This window comes from Calidris pugnax, unplaced genomic scaffold (assembly GCF_001431845.1).
Source record: "Calidris pugnax isolate Ruff unplaced genomic scaffold, ASM143184v1 scaffold225, whole genome shotgun sequence".
NCBI lineage: Eukaryota > Metazoa > Chordata > Aves > Charadriiformes > Scolopacidae > Calidris > Calidris pugnax.
The window spans coordinates 3191024-3211452 of NW_015091072.1; the positions used below are offsets into that span (position 1 = coordinate 3191024).

Genomic DNA, 20429 nt, shown 5'->3' on the forward strand with positions numbered 1-20429 from the left:
TTATTATTATTATTTTTCCCCCTCCCCGAAGTCACTTTTGTTTTCTTGAGATGATAAGTTTAACATGACTCTTGATTTCTTGTGCCCAGCACGAAGGCCTTGTTTCTAAAAACTAGTTTGCTTGTGTTTTACTACCTTGTTAGTATTCCACATAAGATTGTCTTGAATGGGAAAACACTTAACTCTTTACCAAACCAAAGGTTGCTGTTTTATTTCGAAGCATCTCGTGTTCATTCCAGTGAAGCAGAGGCTGCACTTTCTTTCTGGTGACACGAAGGTCAGTGATGCCGAGCTGTTGGCGACAGTCTGCTCAGAGCTGTCCCTCTATTATTCTTTTACTCTCTTTCGGGCTTGTTTTTTTAAAACCCAGGCTGCTCTTGATCTGTGCTTTGCCTCAGCCCTGCCGTTGGCGCAGGGTCTCTGAGCCGGGCTCCATCGCGCTCCGTCGGCCCCGACGGGCACCCGATCAAGGCGCTGGTGTTCTCTCATATGAAACTTACTTACCTTGCTAGGGAAAAAAAAAATATAACAATACCTGCAGAAGACAATTGGCTGGTAGAAGATCCCCGAACACTTTGTCCCCTTATTTCGAAGCCAAGCTTTACCTAAAGTAAGGGCAGGTGCCTGCGACTCGTGACTTTAAAATTTCCCCTGGTTTTCAGTACTCGGAAAAAGTACAAGTCCAGCAGCCTCTCGGGCTCCTGGTGCTCCTGTACCGGGAACCTCAGCCACCGCAGAGAACAAGGGAAAAAGCAGATGAGGAAAGGAAAGAAAAGGAAAAAAAAAAAAAAGAGAAAAAGCACAGTTGAGGGTATTGGGTGGGGGCTGTGCCGTTGGGAGACTGCCAGCGGGCACCCCGGGGTGGCAGCTGATTTCCACGGGGCTCTCAGCCGTTCTGGTCGTAGTTGGCTTCGTTTTGCAACACCGCAATAACGGCAAAACGACAGGAAAGGAAAAACAGTACCTAAAGGGGTTAGCTCGAGAAAAGTAGCTTCCTTGTGTTGGTCTTTCTCAATTTATTTTTAATATATATATATATAAAATATATTTATATATATATAATTTGCTTGCCTGTAAAATTTGCGTTCATTAATGTGTTGCTGATGGATCACTTGGGCCTGTACACACCAATTAGCGTGACCACTTCCATCTTAAAAACAGAAATCTAAAAATATATATATATTAAGGACTGTGGGTTGTATACAAACTATTGCATACACTTGTGCAAATCTGTCTTGATTTAAAGGAAAAGCAAAACCTGTATAACATTATTACTACTTGAATGCCTCTGTGACTGATTTTTTTTTTTTTTCATTTTAAATATAAACTTTTTTTGTGGAAAGTATGCTTAATGTTTTATTATTTCCCCCGCCCCATTCCCCTTGTAAATACGTTTTGTTCTGTGTGACTCGGTTCGGAAATAGTTAACTGGTACTGTAATTTGCATTAAATAAAAAGTAGGTTAGCCTGGAAATGAAATTTAAAAAATACCAAGTGTGTGGTCTTTATTTCAAAAACTTGCCCCTTTTCTTCCCTCCTCCTCTCTCCCTTCTCCACCCCTTGTCCCTCGCCCTCGCACCTCTTTCCACTCCGCAAGAATAGGTGGACGTGAATCTTTGTAATAATAATGAAAAGAAAAAAGAAAAAAAAAAAAACCACAAGAAATAAGCATGTTTTCTTAAATGAGCTGTGTTATTCCATGCTGTTTTTCGAGAGATGCCAGCTTGTCTCTGATACCGTTTGATTTGATGGAGAGAGGAACTCTGGGACATAAATACTTCAAATTAAAACCAACTGATCTTCCTTTACCGTCCACCTATCGATACGAACTTAAGAACCTGTGTAAAACTGCTGGCTTTGAATCCTGCACTCATGGTTGTTTGGGTTTTTTGGGTTTGGTTTTTTTTTTTGGTTTTTTTTCCAATCATTTGATCCCATTAGTAATGTTATTTGGTGGTGATCTGTAAAGTTTGTCGAGACCACGTCCAGTGGACCGTTCCTCCAGCAAATCAGCACGTAGCTATCTCTGAGTTGGGTTTCCGGTACTGGATAATGTATGTATTAAACATGACATGTTCTATTAGCGCAAAAGAAAAAAAAAAAAAAGAAAAAGAAAAAAAAAAAAGTAATAAAATCCTTTTTTGGGCTGGCTGACCTGGCCGAATCCATTCTGTCGCTATCCTAAAGGCTAGATGCGAGGTCATGTGACTGCTGCTTCAATAAAAACAAATTTATATTGCAAAGAGGCTCCTCTTGCTTTGTTCATCCCCCTCAAACCTCCTCTGCTGGGCTGGAGCTGCTCCGGGAGGGTCGGGAAGGGGCATCCCAGCGCAGGGGCAGCTGCTGGGGAGAGACCTTGGTTTAGTGGAAAGGCTGGGACTGGAGAAGAAGCTGCTGGTACCAGGCTGGTCAGTCTGTTAAAGGACGGGGTGGTAGAGCCTGGTGCTCCCCATGGAGTGAGTTGTCCCCTGCTCCCCAGACTTGGCAGCCAGCGGTCACAGGAGTGTTGATGCCCTTGGTGGGTCCACACCGTCAGAGATGCATGAGGCTCCCTCCCCCCGCTGGCTGCTACATGGTGGCTTCCCCAAATTGAGTCCTTTGGGGGCCATTCTCACCTTGTCTGCCTGCTGCAGCCCCCCAAGAGCAGGTGCCAGCAAACTCATGGCCAGGGGAACGGGTCTTGTTTTGTTCAGCTCCTGGGGCCAGGCAGAGGCTCCAGCCTGGCCCCCCCAGAAGTGACACGGGTGACAGGCTGCTGTCTCATCACTTCACATCAGACCCACGGCGTCCCCGGGATTCAGGCTGCGTGGAACTCCTGTGCCCAGACCAGGGCTGCTCCTCAACCAGTTCAGCCCTGGCATTAAAGGTGGTGCCAGTCCTGTCTCCAAAGACATCTCTGCCTGAAGCACGGCCCCTCGCAAGGTGAGTCCATCCATTTAAAGGTTGACACCGATGGGGAGTTTGTCACAATCCTCGGTAATTTGGGGTGGTGGTTAATTATCCTTGGGCACTTTTCCTTTCTAGGTGCACGTGCACTGAGGCCACCTGTCTCTTCTCAGCTTCTCTCACTGAATGCCAGCTGCGGGCTCTGTTTCTGCGCTGTCCTTCCTCAGGAACCCTCTGCTCCAGCCTCAGGAACCCTCTGCTCCAGCCTCAGGTCTCTCCTGAATGTCAGAGCCCCTTCACCAGGACCCAGTCACCTCCTAACTTCTTGCTAAGCTGACTGGAAGGGGATCTTCAGCTCCTTTAGGTCTTTCTAATCTTTCCAATTGTGTCTCCTTTACAAGGGTTTTTAACGCTCTCCTTCAGCAGGTGGTACCAAAACCAGCCAGAGATTTCCTACAGCAGCCCCCAGCACCAAATACAGACACTAGAGAGGGTCTCGCAGCTGGTACCTCTCTGTGTCCTTACCTGAGGGTTGCAGTCACCCTCTGTGCAGTTTTATCCATCGCTTCCTCCCGTTGTAATCCCTGCAAACATTATCAGTGAGACTTTTACAGTTTCACCCCAGCCACCATTTCAAAAGAAATAGCAAAACACCTTCGCATCAGGAGCCAGTCCCCACGCAACCTTCCAGGGAACAGCCCTTCTGTCACCGTTCCCCACGTGAAAATACCCTTCCAGACCTGTCTGTAAACCAGGGTCAAATCCACTTAGTGGTCAGTCGCCGATGCATTTGAATGATTTAAGATGCTAATGGCAGCGTAGCGCGGTATGAGCTGGGTGCGGTGCTGAGGTCTGCTCCACTGATGTGCTCTGCCTTCATCCACCAAACTTCCAGCCATCTGGGGCGGAATGAAAAGTCGGCGTCGAGGCGATTGGCACCGTTTGTTATCTGGAAGGGCTTTAGGGCGGGTGGTGGTAAGGTCCAAGTGGCTTTTCTGTGGGAGAAGAACAAGAGCCACAAAGGGGGAGGGGGGAGCGGGAGGGACGAGGTTTGTGTCTGAAGCACCGAGTCCAGTTGCTTGGAGACGGCGAGCCCAGCAGATGGTACACAACCTCATTAGCCAGTCCTGAACCCCCCTTCCCTCCCCTGGCTCTGGGAAGGGCTTGGCTGGGTCCTGCCTTTCCCTCCCTACCCCTCAGGGTGGTGTTCCCGGCAAGGGCAGGGCTGCTCTGTCTTTGGTGGCTTTGCTGAACTGCTCCTGCCCAAGGGCTGTGGGGTGATACCCCACCTGTTGCCAAAGCTGAGCTCCAGTGAAAGGAAGGAAGGTGTGTAGGAAGCAGCAGCAGATGTGACAGGGCAGGAAAGCCAAGGTACTTATGTCTTGGTGTGAATGTCGTGCAGCTGCTGAGGCTTTGGAGCAGAGACGGGTCCCCCAGACAAACTCCTGCTGGTGCTCACAGCAGGAGATGGTGCAGGTGGCACTGGCCAGGGCTGTTAAGGGACACCTGGACTTTCACAGCAAACACCTGCCTTTGGTTGATGCAGGAATGCAGTCCTTATGGTGGGCCCAGCTGACTCCTGTTGTCCTGGCAGAGATGTTTTCTCCTTGCTATATCCCACTGCCCCTGAGAGCCTGCATGCAGCCAGGTGGGTCTCCCATGCCATCAGTGGAGTGAAGGCCTTCTCTTTCAGGGGTTCCCCGCTCTCTGCATCACCTGCCTTTGCTCATGCTCTGTGGAGACAAGGCTGGGTCCTCCAGGACAAGGTAAGTGGGGAATGAGGAACCCTTTTCCTTTGTGGAAGCTTGTGAGTGGCCGCAGCAAAGTGTTTGTGACCAAGGTGCCCCGTTAGGAGAGCCATCACAGGGGATCTTGCCCAGGGCAGGCTGCAGAGCCCCCTGGCTGGCCACAGAGTGAGAAGATGTGGCCATGGGCAAACGAACCCTCATCCCTGGGCAGATCTGCCAGGCAGATCACAGCCCCTTCCCAGCAGAGGAGCCACGGGCCCAGATTGCAGCAGCAAAGTGTTTGTGACCAAGGTGCCCCGTTAGGAGAGCCATCACAGGGGATCTTGCCCAGGGCAGGCTGCAGAGCCCCCTGGCTGGTCACAGAGTGAGAAGATGTGACCATGGGCAAACGAACCCTCATCCCCGGGCAGAGCCGCCCAGCAGAGCACAGCCCCTGCCCAGCAGAGGAGCCACGGGCCCAGATTGCAGAGCAGAGAGATGGAGCAGTTTGTGTTGGGTTTTTTTGGGTTGGTTTGGTGGGGCTTTTTTTTTTCTCCCTAAGAGAAGTTTTTTTAAAAAAATTGGTGGCCTCTAGGAGTTAGAACAGGACTGTTCATCTGAGTTTGCTGCTGGAACGCCCTGTGCTTTACGCCACCTCCAGGTGGTGACCCCTGGGGGGTCGCCTGCCCCTGACACAGGGACACGTGGGAGGTCTTGTCGGAGGGAGGGTGTGGTGGGAACGGCAGGTGAGCTTGAGAGGAGGCAAGAGATAGCCATCCTCCTCTCAGCAGCCTGCCAGCTACCCCACCATGGCTCCTACAGCTACCTGAAAGGGGGTTGTAGCGAGGTGGGGCCGGTCCCATCTCCCAAGTAACAGGCGCCAGGAGAAGAGGAAATGGCCTCAGGTTGTGCCAGGAGAGGTTTAGGGTAGATATTTGGGAAAATTTCTTCACCGAAAAGGTTGTCAAGCACTGGAAGAGGCTGCCCAGGGAAGTGATGAAGTCACTATCCCCAGAGTTATTTAAAGGACGTGTAGATGCGGCACTCAGGGACATGGGCTAGTGGTGGACTTGGCAGTGATAGGTTAATGGTTGGACTCAATGATCTTAAAGCTCCTTTCCAGCCTAAACGATTCTATGATTCTATGTTTCCTATGGCATAAGAGCAGGCATGTCCTCCTTCTCCCTTCCGCAGCTCATTCCTGTAACCAAATCCTCTGCCAGGCAAGAGTGCTCAGGAGGTGGATGGTGACTGCTGGGAAAACCCAGCTTATTTGAGGGCATTTTTGCTCAAGGAGATCATTGATGTTATTTGGGATGCTGGTCATTTGTTAGCGGTCTCAGGAAATGAAGGGGACTGCCCGGCTGGAGAGTCTTCGGACCATCTCGGTTACACCTCATTCCTCTTTCAGGACCTTCTGTTTCATGGCAGCAGGCCTTGGAACGGGTTGGTCAATGGCAGCTGGTTCTGCTGGAGACAACAAATTTGGGGCCTGCACAGCATTGAAAAATGGTTTGCGTTAGGAGAAAGCCTTCCATAGGTAAGGAACCAACGTGGTGGCTGCAAGAGGCTTTAAGGGGAAGGGCTGGTTTCACTGGTGCAGCAGGAAACAGAAGGGGGGATTTGTTGTGAGGATCAAACCTGCAGCACCTTCATGGAGAGAGGAGCCGATGCAGCTTTTCGGTCTCCATAACGCTGGTGGGAGAGGCTGCTTTCCAGGTGCAAGCGATGAGAAAGGGTGAGGGAGAAGCACCCGGCCGAGAAGGGTATTGAGGAGGTGGTTTAGTGCACTCTCTGCTGAGGGAGCTCCGTAAAAGCGCTGGTTAAATGTTCCTTCTTTGCTGTATCTGCATTCAGAGCAGCGGCTCTCACTCGGCGCTGACGTTGTCACCAGGAGCAACAGCATCGGGTCCTCGCTGCGCAGCTGCAATTAGCTCACCCCAATTTGCATTGCAGGTAGCGCCGCAGGCTCCCCGAGGAGCTACCCCGAGGAAGAGGATGAACATCCCCCACCCCCCACCGAGAAGCTCCAGGACGGGCAAGGAGTGCAGGTTACTATGAAAGCTCCCCATTGGGGGAACTAGATGTGATAAATCTCAGATGGCTGGGCTGGGCAACAGGTCCAACCAGCCATGGACTAGTGGCCAGCCGTGATGGTGAGTGTTTGCAGGGGCAGTCGCAGCTCCCAGGCCTGCTGGGGATGGTGGAGGGAGGGAGGGTGACACCTCTGGCCTCGAGGAACAAGTGGGTAGAGTTAAACAGCCCAGGAAGGAAACGGGACCCTTTCGAGCATCCCTTCCAAGTGCAACCTGAAGGACTGGGCTTTGGCAGGTGGGAAGAGACCAGGAGAAGCAGCCTGGACACCAGCTGCAGGAGATGGAGGGAGAGGAGCGTGGGGTTGACGCAGAACGTGGGAGAAAAGGAAGAACGAGAGGGAAGGCACGATAGGATGGGAGCAGAGCACCAGAGCTGCCTCTCCTCTCCAGGTCTCAGCCCATGCCCTCCCCATCCACCTGCTGGGACCTTCTCTCTCGTGCAAACACTGGCTGTTGAGATGCCTTCCCTGCCAGCCCTGCTCCTGGCAGTGGCTGTGGGGAGAGGTGGGGGCCTCGGTCCAGAGGGGTCTCAGGCAAAACTTGAATATAAGAAGTTCCACCTAAACATGAGGAGGAACTTCTTCGCTTTGAGGGTGGCAGAGCTCTGGAACAGACTGCCCAGGGAGGTGGTGGAGTCTCCTTCTCTGGAGACATTCAAAACCCTCCTGGACAAGTTCCTGTGCAACCTGCTCTGGGTGGACCTGATTTGGCAGGGGGGTTGGACTAGATGATTTCCAGAGGTCCCTTCCAACCCCATGTGATTCTGTGAATTTACTACTCCAGGTCCAGGCTGGACGCTGGCGGGCACTGAGGTGAGGAGGCTGGGTGGTGGATGTCGAGAAGACACTGGCTCACCAGTCAGAAAAAAGCAGGATGAGCTGCATGGACAGGATTTTGGACGGGGAGGAGGTGAAGTTAGAATCAGTGCAGTTGAACCTTGCTAAAAGCCTTTGGCACGTGAGGACCACACTTGTAGAGCTTTTCTCCCCCAACAAAGCTGTGTGAGGGCTGAATGGAGCCCCAACAAAATAGAAGGCAGATCCTGAAGGAACGGAGGAAACAGCAGAGCTTGGAAAGTGGCAGGAACTCTTTTAACAGCACCACAGCCAGGTCTACAGCAGCAACTTTTGTGGGGGTCACATTGCTTTTAAGGGAGGCAGGAGAGATGGGGGAGCACGGGTTTATTGTGGTTTTATGATGAAAAAAATGTAGGTAAAGTAAGCGTCCTCCAAAAAAGATGTGCTGCCAGCAGTGTGCCCAGGTGGCCAAGAAAGCCACCAGCATCCTGGCCTGTATCAGGAACAGCGTGCTGAGTAGGACCCGAGAGGCCATTGTCCCCCCGTACTCGGCACTGGTAAGGCCTCCCTTTGAGTACTCTGTCGAGTTTTGGGCCCCTTACCACAAAAAAGACATTGAGGGGCTGGAGCGGGTCCAGAGAAGGGCAACAAAGCTGGTGAGGGGTCTGGAGAGTAAGTCTTAGGAGGAGAGGCTGAGGGAGCTGGGGTTGTTCAGTCTGGAGAAGAGGAGGCTGAGGGGAGATCTTATTGCTCTCTACAACTCCCTGAAAGGAGGGTGTAGAGAGGTGGGGGTCGGTCTCTTTTCTCAAGTCACAGGCGACAGGACAAGAGGAAATGGCCTCAAGTTACGCCAGGGAAGGTTCAGGCTGGATATTAGGAAAAAATTTTTCACAGAAAGGGTTATCAGCCATTGGAATGGGCTGCCCAGGGTGGTGGTTGCGGCACCATCCCTGGAGGTGTTCAAAAGACGGGTTGATGAAGTGCTGGGAGGTATGGTTTAGTGATGGTGATGCTCCTTGTTTGTTGTGTGGGTGTCTATTTTTGTCAGTTAGGTTGATGGTTGGACAAGATGATCTTTAAGGTCCCTTCCAACCTAGAAGATTCTGTGAGTCTGTGATTCCACTGGCCCTTTTGGCTGGTCTGCACCCTAATTATTGCCACAGGACTTCCTCCTTCCACACCGAAGGGGCCGTGTTGGCAGGGAAGCCCTGAGACAATTTGCATTCATTCATTCACTGCAAAGAGCGGGGTTTTTCACCGTTCCCGCAGCGCGGTGACCCCAGAGGTTTGTTGGGTTCAGCCGTTCCCCACACCCGTTGGGATGCAGCAGTGTCACCACCAGGCTCCCTCCCGGGGGGCGGCTGCCCAAAGGGAAGCAGGACAAGCAGCATTCTCCCCAGGGTTGTCCCCGTATCAGCGCAGCCCTGGAGGCATCTGCTGCGTTCGTTTCCAGCCGGGGCTTCTCCTGCGAGGAGAGGGAATGGTGCATTCTTACGCTCTTGATTTATGATCCCAACTCCCTCTCACTGGGCTCATTTTCTTTCTCAAAGCGAATTCTGCAAAGCTTGGAAAAAAAAACCACCTTAAAGAACTCCACACACGACGATGGCAAGCAGTTTCCTAGAGCAGAGTTTCCTGCAGAAATCCTGTGGTGGCCTTCAGCTTACGTGCTGGGCAATGTCACGTGGAAAAGATGGCTTCACCCTGACGGTGTCCCTTAAATCATAACAGAAGCCAGGACATTTATAGCTCAGCCTGTGCGTGGCACCGGGAGTCCCCTGCCCCCTCGCTGTCGTGCAGAGGGCTCTATCCCTGCAGAAGACCAGAGCGCTGCAACCTACGTCCATCCCCACACCTGTTGGAATAATTCTTATCTTTTTAGCACCACGTCAAATCGTACAATGAGCCGCACGGAGAACGCTTATTTCGAGGTGCCAGCTCGGAAATACAGAAAATGCCTCGATGGATCGGTCTTCCTCTTCTACTGTTCTGCTGCATCAAGTTTTCCATCGTCTCTCTTATTACATTGGGTCTTGTGATTCATGTTATCCCTCCTCTTTCAACCAGGCTAAATTTGTCCAAGGTGGCCTGAGGCAAAAGAGCCGATCCCTGCACAGCTTCTCCTCCCACACCGCGCAGTGTCTCTTTCTACGTTTTTCCATTTGCTACCTTCCCCTTTAGTGACTACCTACACGTGCCATGAGAATTTTCCCAAATCCCCAAACCCTGATGGGATCACCCCCCCAGAGCCCTAACCAAAACTCATCACTCATCTCTGGTTCCTGCCAGATTTTTCAGTATTTACAGAGGCTGCCTGACTCCACCAGTCACCCAGGGCTATGAAGATGATGAGGGGCCTGGAGCATCTCGCTTACTAGGAGAGGCTGAGGGACTTGGGTCTTTTTAGTCTGGAGAAGAGAAGGCTGAGGGAGGATCTGATCAACACCTATAAATACTTAAAGGGTGGGTGTCAAGAGGATGGGACTGGTCTTTTTTCAGTGGTGCCCAGTGATAGGACAGGAGGAAATGGACCCAAACTTGAATATAAGAAGTTCCACCTGAACATGAGGAGGAACTTCTTCACTTTGAGGGTGGCAGAGCCCTGGAAGAGGCTGTCCAGAGAGGTGGTGGAGTCTCCTTCTCTGGAGACATTCGAAACTGCCTGGACACATTCCTGGTTCAACCTGCTCGAGGTGGATCTGCTTTGGCGTGGGGTTGGACGAGATGTTCTCCAGAGGTGCCTGCCAACCCCGTATCATCCTGTGATTATGTGGTGCCCCTGGTTCAGTGACCTGGAGACCACCAGTGCTTTCCTGGTGCAGCTCTTGGTTTCCTCTCTCCTCAGTGGAATATGGGGGTATTCAGACCTTTCTTCTCCTCTCTCTGCCACTCTCACTCCCTCCCCATCCAAATCCACCAAACAGAAACCTGACACAAAATTCTTCCAGGAATGCATTAACGAGGCTGAATTTTTGACCAGCTGCTGGTTTGTGCTTTGAAGGAGCAGCGCTACGTGCAGGATTAGTCAGCTGGACCATACCCGAGGCTTTACATACAGACCCAGCACAAAGAACCAGACCATGAGTTAAAGAGAAACGATGGAAGAAGATGGAGATCAGCCCATTGCTATCACGTCAGGACTGAGAGCTAATACAGCTATTTGTTGCGTAAGTTGTAGCCATCAATGAGTAAGCGTTTTGGGTGTGGTGATGTGGCTGTGCCTGCTTCTCCAAAATCCACTGCGTTTGATGTCAGGCACGGGTATAAATGTACCTTTCAGATGCTAAACCCACAGAGCTCAGGCGTTTTGACAGGTGGGTGCTGGGGAGCTGAGCGTGTCCCTGGCAGCTCTCTGATGCGCTGCGCTGCGCCTGCCTGCAGCCCGCACCTTTCTGACATCCTGAGCTGGAGCACCCCCGTGCTTGCAAACAAGGCAAAGCCAGCATCCTCTCCTCACGGCCCCCTGGAGCTGCAAAGCCAGCGTGACTAACGCTGTTCTAAGAAAAATAAGATCCTTTCCAGAATTGTTCTCCTTTGGGACGCTAAAAAGCAAGAAGAGGTCAGCCCAAAGAGTAAACATTTCTGGAAAAGCCGTAAGCGCTGCCTAATGGGCTCTTTGCAGAAGCTCCACCAGCCCCCACCGTGTCACTCTGCTAGCACCTAGCCCTCGTTGTTAGTGCCAGACACTGCTTGGTTGGCAGGAACCTCCCTGCCGAGGTCAAAGGCGCCTTTTCTTTATGCAAGGACTAATTAGGTGAAAAGATGATGCAAGATCTGGCCGTTTTCGTTCAAGGCTTTATTAATAGCAGTGCTAATGCAGGAAGCCACTCTGCTTTATTCCACTAAGGAAATCAGTGGGACATGCTTGAGAAAAGACTGTGTATGGTCTCAACCCAAAATCTCCCTCTGCCGGAACATTTTTTTCATGTAACGTTACTGATGCAAGGAAATGCCATCAAAAGCCCAGGTGCAGGTCTTTATTGGTCTGTGCCAAGAAAACAAACAAGGAATGCTGACTGCTTTCTCATTCAAGCTTCTCAATAATTAGAAGAGGAAAATTAGCTAATGAGGTCCAAAGGTTTTTAGGGAGAGGGCTGGACTGGGCCTGCCACACCGAATTGTGTACAGAGTGGTTCCAGGACAACATTGCTGGCAGGCAGCAGGAGGGAAAGAGAAAGAGAGAGCATTTTCCATTCTGGGTGCCCTGAAAAAAAGTAAATATAATGTGCTTCCCTCTCCTTCACCACGCTCCAAGCTCGGATCACAGAGGGGAAGGGAAACTCACCTGGCTCATCTCCTGTCTTTTAGGAGGCTGCAGGATCCTTGTCTGATCCATCAGAAGGTTTCTCTGCTGTCTCTCCCGGGCTTTCTTCACACACTTGAGCTAGTTGGCGTGGGGCTGGGGCAGAGGGAGTGCTGTCAGCTGCACTTGGCCCAGCAGCTGTCCCACTCAAAGCTGTCCCAGCAGGAGGATCTCCCTTTGTCTTGCTGGCAGATGTCTCCCGATGTAGTGCCAGATCAGCCACTACCCTCTCCGTGTCCCCGTGGATGATGTGATAAGCAGCATAGATGTGTTTTCTTTGGGACTGCCTCACTGTGCATAAACAGAGGTAAGGCTTTTACTTGGAAATGTACAGCAAAGTGTTCTCTGCAGGGGGGAAGGGAGGGATAGCTGTTAGCCTTCCTGCAGCTGTGCAAAAGCCTAGCTCAGGAAAAAAAAGAAAAATCACGCCCTTCTAACTTTGGCTGAAAGTGTTCTACTGCCACCTAATAGCAGCAACCAATTTTGCATTTCACTTTGAAGACTAGCCCCCACAGTGGAAAGCACAGCCAAAGTGTTTTCCTTTCCAGCTTAGGGCATAACTGCCCAGGATATGTTATCATCAGGCTTTAAAATAACTTCTCCTTCAGTGTCTGTTAATTGCAGCAGGCTCTGGAAGACTGGAGCTGAAATCCACGCTCTCCTGTGTTAGGATTTTGCCTGCACTGAGAAACTCTTACTGAGGTCAAAGTGAAATTTGGAGACAGTACAGACACATTGTCACCTCCCTTATCGTCTCCCTTTTGCTGCTGCAGGATTGTTCTCTGTTGTGTTTTACAGTTTTCATCCAATCTCATTTGTTTATATATTTCCAGCCCACCTCTTAGGAAATAATTACCCAAGCCAAAGCATTCACCCTACCATTCTCTTCATTGCTCTTCACTAGTCTTTGTTCCCTCTTTCCCCTCTCTCAACTTAAGATGCTGACAAACAATCATGGGGATTGAAATACTGCATCCTGGTAAGAAGGGTATGGGGAATGTTGCAGGAACGAGCTGTGGCTCTCATCGTGTCACTTCCCTGCAAAAGTCCAAGACTTCCATGTTGCTTTGGGTCTGTTGTAAGGCTGAGCTGTACTTTCAGTGTGAATTTGACCCACTGGTGCCTTGCAGGCTGTCACACAGCCCTCTGTACTGTCACTGACTCAGTCACCCAACGTTACTAACCCATCCTGTTTATGTTTATCCATCTCCCAGGTCCTTTTTGTTGACAATGAAAGCAACTGGATCCCACTTTTTGAAAAGCTGACCTTCACCAGGCAGCTCTCAATTCCCAGGAGAGCTTTCGCTACCCAAGGCATTTTGGCTTCAATTGTGTATGCATGAACTACATCAACTGCACTGGGAGCACTCTCCTGGTATTGCTGCAGTCCGTTCCTCCACCCACAGTGAAGTCCATCGAAAAGAAAGCGGGGTCAAACTGGTGAGTGATTGTCTTCTTAAAAGCAAGGGTTTTTTTTCATATCGGCACATTGACTTCTACTTCCACTGAGGGAGGGTTCAGAGGGGTTTCGGGATGAGCCAGTATTGGATAATCCCTGCCTTTATGCATAGGAATGTGGCAAAAAGAGAAAAAAAAATAAGAAAAGACAAGACTAGGCAATGGCAAAATAGAGATGTTTAAGGAGAAGCTGAAGTGTAGACAGGATGAACTTGCAGGCCCTCAAATCTTTGTTATACAAATGGATGTGTTCCTCTGGCAGGCCAGATGACCGTGCTCTCAGCTCACTTCCTGCTAGTTTCAAGGAAGGTGTATGCTCAAGCGTGTGCCAGGTTGCTAAAACACGGTTTCATAATGAATTATCTGGATCTCTATAGGGAAAGCTTTAAAAGCTGCCACAGAAATGCAATACACTGATGTGCTCACGAGATCTAATGCCATTCTTTGATACTATTCCCTTTGGATTTGCATGGAATAGTTACAGATTCTGCTTCCCTTAAGGTATCACTCTGCAGGTTTATGGCAGGGTGTGTTCACCAGAGCACACATTTGGTAGAATTCATCTAACTCCTAAGTGTAAGGAGTCCCTTCCAACCCACGCAGCAATAGCAGAAGAGAGTGTGAGCCAAGTCTCTTCCTGACATTTGATGTCTACTGTCTCAAGAATATTGTGGCAAATTTCACCTGATCGTGTTTGAAGGAGCTCTTGTACTTTATCACCTATTGCTCTAGCTCTTCCACCAGTATCCACTTTAATTTTTGTCTGGGTCTAGCTCTGCTTTCCAGACAGACCCACTGTAACTATGCACAGATTTTGAAGATTATTTTTTTTTCTTCTGCTCCTTGATGGTGCTTTGGAGGTGTTTTGTTGCAATTCCTCAGTATCTGCTATTGCATTTAAGCCCAGTACATGTTTTTTTCCTTGATGGTACCTCTGTACGTCCAGAGTCCTAGCCCATCTCCAGGTCTTCTCTTTCTGTTCTCGTTTCTGAGACAGACTAACTCGTGTGTGCTAGTGCCTGAGCTGCAGGCTTCATTGACTAAAATTACATCACCTGCTTGGTAGGCTTGCAGAAGCAGGGCTAAGGAGAAGAGAGCTGATTTAAGACTACGCAGAATTGCCAGCTGCTGAATAGATACGTTGTCGTGACAAATACATGAATTAGGAAGAAAAACGTTTGCACAATTCAGAGGCTGCAAAATGTGTTTGAAGGGTTTGCTTTTTCATTCACAAAGCAACAGAAAAAGCAATGAAGTAAGTGCCTTTGTTCTCAAGTCAGAGAAGTGCACTGCGGCAAGGGCCACTTCAGACTCTATTGTGACACAATTGCTTTTCTTAGGTTATATCCACTTTCTATGTGTGACTGGTTTAGTCACGGTCTTCTGAGTGTGCTGGTCAGTGGAAACATCCCAGTTAAGAATAGCCATTTATTCATGACACTCAATGTAAGACACAGGTTTCCAGGTCCTTCCCCTCTGTATTTTGACAGATATTATTCCATTTTGGCTAAACAGAAGGATCCTTTACAGCTACAAGATTATCTACTTAAAACATGATGCCACTACAGCCAACCCTAAAACCTTACCTTTGCTTCTAGCTCTCAACCAACTGGGGGTGAGGGGCAGAGCATAGGAAAGCATATAATCTTCCTTCCACATATGGTATATATTTAAGTAATCTGCCTATTAAAGATTTCTGCAGTTTTTTGAAATCGCCATATAACAGACAATTCACAGGCATGTTACTTAAAGGCTTTTCCCATTTAGTTTTTGGAGGTGCAATGGGCCGATTCTTTTACTGTAGTTTTATTGTTGCAGATGATACACCAAATTCACATCAGATCTGAATTCAGGCCACCATTTAAAAAGACTAAAGCTCATGAGAAATTGGTGAAAAGGGGTCAGAGGTCTTAACTTTCTACCCGCAGAGTGCAAATGAGAAATCTCAGAGAACTGAGGCAACTCTTCTCACTATGTCTTTCTCGTCAGTGAGCTAGAGTGAGGAGGCTGAAACAGTTCACGAAGAGAATAAAGTTACTGGACTCCTTACCTTTTTCTCTCATAGACATTTTCTCAGCTTCTGGAATCAGGAAACTATAAACCAGCTCTGCCACAATCTCTTCTGACTGTAGGCGAGTTCGACTACAGAACAGATGCAGAGTGGTATTAGTATTTTAATTTTCTTTCCAGATCACCTCTGCAAACACAAGATTCCCTTGTAAATATTCTCACTATTTTCAAGGGAGTGTATTGTTATGGCAGTAATTGTCAGCAGGGTCTCTCTTTATCCTACAAATAGTGTGACTATTCCCCTTTGCACTGCACTGCCAATGTGTTCAATACTGCATTGGAAAGCAGTATTTCCAGGGAGAGATCACTCTAAACTCCTTGGCCTTGAAGGTATTTAGAAGCCCAGTACTCGCTGATGACAAACTGAGTTAGACACGCAGATACTTCTGAAGATTTGCATCTTTGTCAATTTAGTCTTTGGCCCATTGCTGAGTTTGCTAAATTCTTCCCTTTTGTGACTCTGCATTTGGCTGGTCCCCGTGCTCTTTTCCATGCCAGTGTTTGGTGGGTTCCCAACTGGCCCAGGGGCTGCATGCATTATCTACGCTTCATTCTCCCCAAGGATTTCAACATTCTGGATGTATTCATCTAGTTACAAAATACACAGCTGCTGTACCATAGGAGAGTCACTGTGTCATTGGGATTTTTATGGCTCGATTCCAAAAAAAGAGCATAGAAACTGAACTGGAGGTTTGGCAGGTCCTAAAAAGTATTCACTGCTGATGCCCCAGCCAAACACAAGACTGTGGTGTTCCCAACAACCTACCCTACTCAAAATGCCTTGTCAGGCAGCCATCAATATGACTGACCCCCATGGAAATTGGCAGTTTCTTAAAGAACAGCCACCCCAGAATGAAAGGCTTCTGTATAGCTGTATCTTTTAGCCTTTCTTTCAAACAGATTTTCTGTAGTAGTGTAAATAAATGAAAAGACCAGTATGAATGGGTATTGCTTTAGGCAGTTCCCAGATTCACTTAAAGTTCAGTCACAGCACCACATTGGCATGGAGAAGTCTAAAAAGGGTAATTCACAGATCCCACAAGTGATTTGCAAAGGGAACCTGGCACATGGCGTATAGAAATAAGGTTCTGATGGATTTATATGTGTGCACCAGGTAGTAACAGTGTGGCTCCCATACAGCAGTCACACTAAGGAGGTGATCATGAACAGTATTGCTCTGCCCTTCCCATGTCTTAGATTATTCAGGCAACCACAGATGCAGATGATCAGGCAGGTTCTAAACTGCTGTAAACAGCCTCTAACGATGTGCCACTTAATAACGTACCGACTTTCCATTTCATAAGCAATGTCATTGATTTCTACAGCCATTCTCTGAACCTCCTCCCTGGCTTGCTCCTCAGCTGTGTTCTCCATGCTACTCAGGATAATGTCTTCCAAGTAGGAGTCAATAGTGCTCTGGTGCATTTTCACCACCTGGAACAAAACACCAAGATATTATTCCTCTGCTTATTGCCCTGCCAGGAACATGGTGAAAGCAGATTTCCAAAGAACCAAGCAACAGATTTTCATCAGACTCTTAATTTCAGGCAGGCCGGCCTGAGATTTGGTTTCAGAGGTGCTTTCTGGGAAGAAGAACATGTAAAAAAATATTTTCTAATAACTCTTTCTGAGAACTAATTGAACAGAAACAAGTGCTGGAAAGAACCAGTGGTGGAAGAAAAACTTCTCCGCAGCTCCAATTCTGCTGCAGCAGGTTAGTTCTGTGAATGCAATGGCAGTTGCTTCCTCAGTTCTCATGGTCCCCTGAGCAACAACTGCTAAACAGTAATCATCAATATTGACTTCAGTAAATTAATCAGCTTTCTTTCAAGCAAATCCTGAAGGAAAAGGTTTCAAGCCAGTCAAAGTACCATGAGTAAAACCAAGATAAAATTATTGGTTTCCATATAATGGTTGTTGAGCAGAGATTCTAGAAATAGGTGTTTTCCTTCTGCTAATCTGAAGGGCATAAGCTTATGGCGCTTTGACCCTCCTTGCTTCCCACTCAGAGATGCAGAAAAGATAAGAGGAGAAGCTAAAATTAAAAGAAAAATAAACATGATGCCAGACTCTCTTGGTATTAACCTCCTCCCACAAAGTTTGAAAATTATTGGTTTAGTCAATTAGGCTCCCACTCATTCCTTTCAACTGGGAGAAATATGCTTCACACAGTTAGGAGCCAGGGAACAGAAATAGAACTATAGAATAGTTATGGAATGTGGTAATTCAGGATTTTTGTTTCTGGATTTCAAGGTTATGTTATCCATTACATTACGTCAAAATAATTTTTTTTACCTCTTGTTATTTGCAGTCTACTTCTGGGGGGGCAAAATCTTTCCAAAACTTTGCTTAAAGGCATCCTTCCTGGGAGAGCACCTAGTATTTTGCTGAACAGACCAAACATTATTCCTAAAGATGATCTAGGTGTTTGTTGTGGATATTTAAGAAACCTATATCCATTCATGATATGCCTAACAGGATTGTCTGTAGGGGTGTTTGGATCATCCTTAACTTAATGGGCATGACTCTTTGAGGAAGGAAATCACCGTCTCTTCACTAATCCCTCAATTTCAGAACTAGCCATCGCCAAAGTCAGAGCTGAAGCACCACCCTTCCATCTAGACCTTCCCACAAGGAGGCAGTTCCTACAAGCTGTCCACAGTCCCACCAGGCTCCCTCCCTTACCTGTCTGAAAATCTGGTCTTCTTCCTTCCGCCGCCTCTCTTCCACCTGACGCCGGCCGCTCTCCTCCGCTTCCCTCATCCGCCTCTGCCTCTCGGCCAGCATCACAAAAGCGTGGATCTTCCGCTCTTCTTGCAGCCTCAACAGTTCTTTGGACAGGAAATCAAACATGTTCGCCAGTACCCTTCCTTCTTCCCTGGCCAAGTCTTTTTCCACCGATGATAGCTTTTAAAGAAAAATGCAAAGAATTACGTTACAAACCCCAGGAATGTTGTTCAAAGTCCCAGGACTACCCACAGGCATGTGAAACAGCTCTGCAACATCCACTCAGACCAGCCATGGAGTTTTGCATTCTTCTTGTTTTACATGCACTGGCCTGGATTCTGCATAATGTAATGTCCCTGTATATAGGCTCTGATGGCACCAAGAGCCTATATACTAAAAGTCAGTAAAACTAGTCAGGCTGGGAATAATCCCAACACTGTCGCACTAGGACAAGCAGCCCCTATGCTTGAGTGGGTGGAAGGGGATAAAGCACTAGACATGCCGTATCCCAGTTATTACAAACTGCTTTTGTGGCTGAGTGTAACTGGAATAGTTGCTGTGGTCATCTGCTCATTACTGGGGAACGCTCCACTGCCCAGACGAAGAAAGGGTGAGGTATAAAAGTGACAATGCAATTACTTTAGGTGCATACCCTCCTAAGCTTAGCTAGACCAGGACAGGAAAAATAGCACCAAAAGTTGCAAATGAAGCTTCTTTTTAGCATTTGGAAAATAAACCCTCAATCTTGAAGCTTGAGTAAAGGTTTAGGAAACTGCAATTGTGAGTACAGCCACATTTCTGTCCTCTCCTAAGGACGTGAAATGTTTGTTAACCGTTCAAAGCCACCTCAGTGAAATGGCATGTCTGTGGTTGGACACTCACGATGCGACCAAAGCGATTCAACTTGCTGAGATAATACAGCAACCATGAGTCCCTGCAGTTTTAGGTATTGAGTTATTACCTCAAACTGTACAAATTGCTAACTTCTAACAAATTCAAATCAACAGTAATTATATTGAGTTTGCAGAAGTGCAAACGAGACCTCAAAATTCCATGTAATGGAAAATGAGAAAGTCTGTGACAGAGCAGAGACTAGATTCCAGGTGTTCAGTGTTACTGTGCCATTTACTCCTTGTTCTAAGCACATCTTGTTTTATGGGTTGGATATGTGTGACTGCACTTTGGAAAGGGACAAGATCTAAGGTAAGTTCATTATCTCCAGTACAGACTACGAAGCCACAGTCCTTGGCAGAAGGGAATGTCTGGAACTGGTTGGGATGCTGTGTTGGAATAAATAGGCAATAACACAGTAGACCTGAACGTAAAACTCAAAATGGAGCTGAAATATCCCAGACAAGTAGTAATAAATCAGCTTTCTTATACTGCTGTGCTCATGCAGTGTTTCAAAGAAAGTGGGACTGCACACATCTAGAGGTGACAGTGCTTAGCCCGTGGTGTTTCAGACGGAAGATGGCAATGCAGTAACTGCACCAGCTCACAGGGATGGAAAACATGGAACTAACATGTTGCTTCCTCTTTATTGCTCCAGGTGCTGTGTCTAAAAATTGTGTGAAATGGAGGGAAACAACCCAGGAACACTCTTGTCTTAGACTTTCACTATATACAAGGTTGGAAATTTTCAACTGCTCATCTTTCACCATTTTATCTGCAGTTTCCATCCTCTTTCTGCAGGAAGCATTTATTGAAAAATGCCTCTTTTTATACTGGAAAGACAAAAAACCTGAAAAAAACCTGTGACCACCAAAAACTAAAGAACTGTGAGTCATCAGTGAGTTTCTAAAATAGCCACACAGATAGAAAACTCCCACATACGCATTCCAGAATCTTTAAAAGTTCAAAATGTTTGAAGACCTGAGCCTTGAATTGTTTGCATTCAGAAACATAGTAAAAAAAAATGCTAGAGTAGAGGAGGCAGATACCAGCAGAGGGGGATAGTGGCTCTCCCAAAAGGAAATTCTGAGATCAGAGGTCAGCATCTTTACCGATTTCTCCCTCTCCTTCTCTGTGAATGTCATTATAGTGTCTGAACTGCTGTGTCCTTCACTATCACCTGGGCTTTCAGAAGAGAAGAAGCATTTCAAGTTCCTAATGCCTAAGGCTTTTATTTTTCTCTTAATTCCTCAGTAGAAAAATTCTGTACTCCTGCATTCCACACCTGGGCTCCCTGTGTATGAGGGAGCACCTGGAAATGATGAACAGTAAAACACAGTCAATTAGTTCAATTTTTACTGAGATCTGAGGGGAAATTTCGTTGCTGCCCACCCAGCAGGAAGCAGTGGTCTGGCTTCATCTCCACCAGGCCAGCTGGCCAGTGGATGCTCTTATCATAATCTGGAACCTGCAA

At 47.9% G+C, this 20429-nt stretch overlaps 1 protein-coding gene and 1 long non-coding RNA gene across 4 annotated transcripts in view; one reads left to right on the forward strand and one right to left on the reverse strand.

The window, feature by feature from the left end:
* LOC106896884 overlaps positions 1–2243 on the forward strand; it is a 2709-nt gene extending 466 nt beyond the window's left edge. Inside the window, exon 2 of the long non-coding RNA XR_001413684.1 lies at positions 117–2243. This is a non-coding gene — a long non-coding RNA (uncharacterized LOC106896884). The remainder of the gene's footprint in view (positions 1–116) is intronic.
* Positions 2244–11318: 9075 nt separating this feature from the next.
* Positions 11319–20429, reverse strand: part of MAATS1 (MYCBP-associated, testis expressed 1) — a 32694-nt gene continuing 23583 nt past the window's right edge. For 2 of the 3 annotated variants that reach the window (XM_014957109.1, XM_014957107.1), the window contains 5 exons: positions 18023–18244; positions 16623–16771; positions 15318–15409; positions 11792–12100; positions 11319–11710 (listed from right to left, as the gene is read on the reverse strand). In XM_014957109.1, the coding sequence (XP_014812595.1) occupies positions 11811–12100; positions 15318–15409; positions 16623–16771; positions 18023–18244 (753 nt within the window). In that variant the 3' untranslated portion in view covers positions 11319–11710; positions 11792–11810. The remainder of the gene's footprint in view (positions 11711–11791; positions 12101–15317; positions 15410–16622; positions 16772–18022; positions 18245–20429) is intronic. The other variant, XM_014957108.1, reaches the window with a different exon arrangement.